Source organism: Diorhabda sublineata, chromosome 3 (genome assembly GCF_026230105.1).
Source record: "Diorhabda sublineata isolate icDioSubl1.1 chromosome 3, icDioSubl1.1, whole genome shotgun sequence".
NCBI lineage: Eukaryota > Metazoa > Arthropoda > Insecta > Coleoptera > Chrysomelidae > Diorhabda > Diorhabda sublineata.
In genome coordinates, this window is record NC_079476.1 from 38854860 (window position 1) to 38861410 (window position 6551).

At 37.5% G+C, this 6551-nt stretch overlaps 1 protein-coding gene across 1 annotated transcript; it reads left to right on the forward strand.

The window, feature by feature from the left end:
• The first annotated feature begins 269 nt into the window (after window positions 1–269).
• On the forward strand, window positions 270–1460 carry LOC130441779 (general odorant-binding protein 19d-like). Its single transcript, XM_056775566.1, has 3 exons — window positions 270–369; window positions 710–729; window positions 1063–1460. The coding sequence occupies exons 1-3, from the start codon at window positions 270–272 to the stop codon at window positions 1444–1446; spliced, it is 504 nt and encodes a 167-aa protein (XP_056631544.1). The 3' UTR covers window positions 1447–1460.
• Window positions 1461–6551: the final 5091 nt, after the last annotated feature.

The following is a 6551-nucleotide window of genomic DNA, read 5'->3' on the forward strand; positions in this document are numbered from 1 at the left end:
TATTAACTTCACTTGGAACCATCCTCTTTTATCCGGACTTGGGACCAGCTACTAGGCTACTCAATCCATCCAGCGCAATCATATTTAAGAAAGACAAGGTCTGCTACAGATTGTTATTTTTTTGATCCGCCAAACTACCAAGAAGGCTATATAGAGTTCAATAAGACCTAAGCTTCATTGATCTCACCAAAGCAGGGTACGCATAAGGGATATAACAACTCTATTGAAGAGAAGGAAGATTCAACATCGATAATTACACATATGTCAGAATGGGAAATAAACTGAGCAGTAGAAGACCTCTGGTGGCCGGTATCAGACAAGGATTAGATTATAAACGAGATAAAGCAAGCTGGAAGAGGATACCCAATGGTAGAAGCTTTCAATATGCAAATATCCCTGAAGAAAACCAAATCTTTTACAGTATCCAGAGAACCGAGAAGATCTAGGAGCGATCATAACAAGTAAAGTAAAGAATGGAGTGAAAGCTCAAACAATTTGGCTACCACTTTACTTGACCACAAGAAAAATGATGAAATAAGGGAGATATGGAGAGACCGCGTGGCCAGAATGTCAGATGATCGATTGGTGAAGATTGCAAAGGAAGAAAAACGGAATACATCCCGACCACCAGGACGATAATCTACAAGATGGTGTGAAAACTGGTCATCATCTGCACCTAGGCAACTATGGGTGCAAACGCAGAACTAAGTCCTAACGTACGATGAAGAAGAAGAAACTTAAATAAGAAGATTTGCTTATTTCTTCAGAGGAACTTGAATGTATGGTGAAATTTAGACCCCTGCTTGAATCTGGCGATGTCATATCAAATGGTAACTTATTCAATAGAAGGATTCGGGTCTCACAAAGGTCCGCTGCTATTTCAGCAAGTATACTATGTCATTTGCCTTTCCATTGTGCCGTAGAAGAGGTATTTTGAACTTTATCTGATATTTTTCTGACTATCAACTAAAATATCGAAACTTGAACTTCTGAATATTTATATTTTTTCCAGTGTTCGTTCTAATTTTTCTGATCGAAAATTCATTGGAAATTTCGTTAGTTGAACAAAAATTGAAGCAAACAACTAAAGTTTTACTGGGAAATTGCCGTACGAAATCCGGCGCTACCAAAGAAGACTTCGAAATGTTACGATCTAGACAAATTCCGTCCACCAAATCTGGACTATGCCTCATGGAATGTTTATTCGAAGGTGCCAGAATCGTAGACGATGGAAAATTCAACAAAGACGGTATGATAACCGCCTTAACACCAGCGATGAAAGGAGACGCGTCCAAATTACAAAAACTCAATGAATTGGGAAAAACTTGCGAGAGTCAAATAAACAGTAAAAAATTGGAAAAATGCCAAACTGGTAAAAAAATCCTCGAGTGTCTCGCTAAGAATGGAAATAAATATGGTTTAGAGATTCAGCATAACAAAAATTGAGTTTTAAAATGTACTTACAAGAATTTAGAATTTAATTATTAAATACAATTATTGGATTCATGTTTTATTATTTGATTTTGTATTCTTGTTATGACCATCTGGAGGATTTGGTCAATGTGATCTCAAAATAGGTCTTGTAATAGGTCCTTAGTGGTTTCAAAGAACTAATCAAACAACTTGGTTTGTAACTATGAAATCTGTAAGAGACCTCTCCATTTGTTTGAACCTTTCACTGCTGAGAACTCACTGAGAACGTGGTCTACAGTCTTAAATAATGGTGTTCAGTTAAAATACTAATCACCAATTGAATTTAGAACCTGTTTAGACGGTGTAGTTAGTTGGTAAAACAGGTTCATCTATCTGTTCCTTAGTTTTAATCATTGATGAAGAAGCTGGACTTTGCAACCACCGCCCACCAGTTGTTTTGTCCTGTTTTTTTTTTCTTTTAGAATAAGTTCATCGTTTCACAATGATGCTGCATACTTTAGGATATCTTGAGAACGAGTTCTATTAGAATTTTAGAACTGATAATAGAGCAAAATTGATCAACAGCTATGGGCAATTGCCTATCACCTGATTTATTCTTTTAGAAGCAGCTTGGTCAAGAATTTTAGTATTTTCCAAGGTGCAGGAGAGGTATCTGGATAATATTCTTACTATATTTGTGCCACACAAAGTGAATTACATTCATATTTAGACATATTTATGTGAATAAAACAATTAGAAAGAGATCTTCCTGGTTAGGTTAGATTTTGTCTAATTTGGAAAGATTTATTGAATTTTTTTCAGATCTATTACTTAGCGTGACCAGGTAACGCTATTTATTTGAAAATCCAGTATTAAACAGCTTTGAGTGGTGCCTAAATTCTCCTAGATGCGAATCTTGGCACACCAAGAAGTGACCAGAATCTTAAACAACTTCATAGTCACAAAGTATGTCGTCTCCGGTAATGAATCAGCACTTGGTTGGTAAAGTTTAAGGCTTATTATATCCCACAATTAGCTCTTCTTCTACATGTTTATGCGAATCTTCTGCTGTGTAAGATGCAAGTGAGTTTGGCACACCAAGAAGTGACCAGAATCTTAATCAACTTCACAGTCACAAAGTATGTCGTCTTCGGTAATGAATCACCACTTGGTTGGTAAAGTTTAAGGCTTATTATATCCCACAATTAGCTCTTCTTCTACATGTTTATGCGAATCTTCTGCTGTGTAAGATGCAAGTGAGTTTGGCACACCAAGAAGTGACCAGAATCTTAATCAACTTCACAGTCACAAAGTATGTCGTCTTCGGTAATGAATCACCACTTGGTTGGTAAAGTTTAAGGCTTATTATATCCCACAATTAGCTCTTCTTCTACATGTTTATGCGAATCTTCTGCTGTGTAAGATGCAAGTGAGTTTGGCACACCAAGAAGTGACCAGAATCTTAATCAACTTCACAGTCACAAAGTATGTCGTCTTCGGTAATGAATCACCACTTGGTTGGTAAAGTTTAAGGCTTATTATATCCCACAATTAGCTCTTCTTCTACATGTTTATGCGAATCTTCTGCTGTGTAAGATGCAAGTGAGTTTGGCACACCAAGAAGTGACCAGAATCTTAATCAACTTCACAGTCACAAAGTATGTCGTCTTCGGTAATGAATCACCACTTGGTTGGTAAAGTTTAAGGCTTATTATATCCCACAATTAGCTCTTCTTCTACATGTTTATGCGAATCTTCTGCTGTGTAAGATGCAAGTGAGTTTGGCACACCAAGAAGTGACCAGAATCTTAATCAACTTCACAGTCACAAAGTATGTCGTCTCCGGTAATGAATCAGCACTTGGTTGGTAAAGTTTAAGGCTTATTATATCCCACAATTAGCTCTTCTTCTACATGTTTATGCGAATCTTCTGCTGTGTAAGATGCAAGTGAGTTTGGCACACCAAGAAGTGACCAGAATCTTAATCAACTTCACAGTCACAAAGTATGTCGTCTCCGGTAATGAATCAGCACTTGGTTGGTAAAGTTTAAGGCTTATTATATCCCACAATTAGCTCTTCTGCTACAGGTTTATGCGAATCTTCTGCTGTGTAAGATGCAAGTGAGTTTGGCACACCAAGAAGTGACCAGAATCTTAATCAACTTCACAGTCACAAAGTATGTCGTCTCCGGTAATGAATCAGCACTTGGTTGGTAAAGTTTAAGGCTTATTATATCCCACAATTAGCTCTTCTGCTACAGGTTTATGCGAATCTTCTGCTGTGTAAGATGCAAGTGAGTTTGGCACACCAAGAAGTGACCAGAATCTTAAACAACTTCACAGTCACAAAGTATGTCGTCTTCGGTAATGAATCAGCACTTGGTTGGTAAAGTTTAAGGCTTATTATATCCCACAATTAGCTCTTCTTCTACATGTTTATGCGAATCTTCTGCTGTGTAAGATGCAAGTGAGTTTGGCACACCAAGAAGTGACCAGAATCTTAATCAACTTCACAGTCACAAAGTATGTCGTCTCCGGTAATGAATCAGCACTTGGTTGGTAAAGTTTAAGGCTTATTATATCCCACAATTAGCTCTTCTTCTACATGTTTATGCGAATCTTCTGCTGTGTAAGATGCAAGTGAGTTTGGCACACCAAGAAGTGACCAGAATCTTAATCAACTTCACAGTCACAAAGTATGTCGTCTCCGGTAATGAATCAGCACTTGGTTGGTAAAGTTTAAGGCTTATTATATCCCACAATTAGCTCTTCTGCTACAGGTTTATGCGAATCTTCTGCTGTGTAAGATGCAAGTGAGTTTGGCACACCAAGAAGTGACCAGAATCTTAATCAACTTCACAGTCACAAAGTATGTCGTCTCCGGTAATGAATCAGCACTTGGTTGGTAAAGTTTAAGGCTTATTATATCCCACAATTAGCTCTTCTGCTACAGGTTTATGCGAATCTTCTGCTGTGTAAGATGCAAGTGAGTTTGGCACACCAAGAAGTGACCAGAATCTTAATCAACTTCACAGTCACAAAGTATGTCGTCTCCGGTAATGAATCAGCACTTGGTTGGTAAAGTTTAAGGCTTATTATATCCCACAATTAGCTCTTCTGCTACAGGTTTATGCGAATCTTCTGCTGTGTAAGATGCAAGTGAGTTTGGCACACCAAGAAGTGACCAGAATCTTAAACAACTTCACAGTCACAAAGTATGTCGTCTTCGGTAATGAATCACCACTTGGTTGGTAAAGTTTAAGGCTTATTATATCCCACAATTAGCTCTTCTGCTACAGGTTTATGCGAATCTTCTGCTGTGTAAGATGCAAGTGAGTTTGGCACACCAAGAAGTGACCAGAATCTTAAACAACTTCACAGTCACAAAGTATGTCGTCTTCGGTAATGAATCACCACTTGGTTGGTAAAGTTTAAGGCTTATTATATCCCACCATTAGTCCTTCTTTAGATTAAGGTACATGCTCTACAGGTTTAAATGCATTTTGTGCGTCGAAAGTGGGTTCTACTAATTGGTCATATCATCTAAGGCATACAAAGATTTGATTTGTGTTAGAGTATCATATTTTCCTACTGGGAAACGCAAACTGAGCCTTGTGGTTCGAAAACCAGCTTGAGGAGACATTCATTTGTTGTGTAAAGTGACCTAACCTAACCTAACCTAACCTAACCAGCAAACACAAGTTCCAGTATTGAACTGCTTTGATAGCTTGTAGTATTCTAGAGATAAACCTTCTGATGTGTAAGGTTCAAGTACATTCTGGACACACCAACAAATAAGCAGGATTCTTAATGGCTATTTAGCTATAGCTGCTATAGTTTTAAAGAAATTGAGAGTGTTCTATACCGGGAAAGGATGTCATATCTTACCATAAGTTTAGGTAAATGATTTCCAAGTTTAGAGGCATTTGGTGCGGACAGAAATGAGGTTAGGAAGTTCTTCGGAAAAGCAAGCACCGGGGCGCCGTTCACAAGTGAATCTCAGCAATAAAAGTTGAAATAATGCCATGATTCTTTACGGAAAAACATTCTGGATATTCGTTAGTCAATAATGCGGTGAATTTTTTTATAGAATTCAAGAAATTCGAATTTTCTTCCCATCATATTTTCGGTGTGTTGCCACGGAAACCTTAACCTAATTTGCCTGTAACTGATCGAGAATTAAAACATTTCCAAACACCTATATTCTAGTGCTATATCAAGAAAATGAAAAGTTCGTATCCGGGCGACTAAAAGATAAATAATCTGTAATGATAGTGTTGTAATCCTTGACGGTATATCGTCGAGTTATGACGTCGTGAATCAGCATGTAATCCTGTGGGAACCGACACCAGTTCCTTTGTCTATCTCACTCCGGAGCCTAATTGTTAAATTTAATCCTTATTATTGTCTATAGCGAAGGAAAATATCATCAGAACTGTCACCGCACAATGCGTGCTAATGTATTCTTGCCCATAAAACGTCATAACTGTCACGCTTTATGCTCGAATTCTTCGGTAATGTTTCGCTAAGAATATTTCTAAATTATACGCGTATTATGATTTAGATTGGTGGTTAAGAAAAAATAAACACCTTTTTGGAATAAAACAAATACATATCGGTTTCTGACGGGGGCAATATGATTCCTAACCTGACGCAATTCATCTGAGAGATCTGAGAGTTTTAATGACGGTAGGTTACTTGAAGCACGAGTTACATCTAACGAGACCAAGAAGCATTTAGGCAGAATCTACCAGTGATTAGCAATAGGCTGTAAATTGAGATCTCTCATTGGTTTTTTGCACAAACATCGCTAATCGCGAGTAAATTTTGTCTCCCTGGGAATTTGCCTTGACGCTGCTAATCAGCGGTAGGTTTTATCTAAACATGTGCACGTTAAATCGAAGGCTTATGACGGAAAAGCGAGTGCACAAAATGAGATCTGATGGTTTTTCTCAAAATTAAAAGAAGAGAATTCAGAAATTCTTACTTTCTCTTTTGACTGTCAAAAAAACTTGGTCAATCCTAAACTACCCGATCATTCGGTATATTACAGCCGCCAACTTTATACATACAATTTTACAGGCTCCTGAAAACAGTAATTTGACAGATTTATTCGAAAATATGTCAAAAATTTAGTA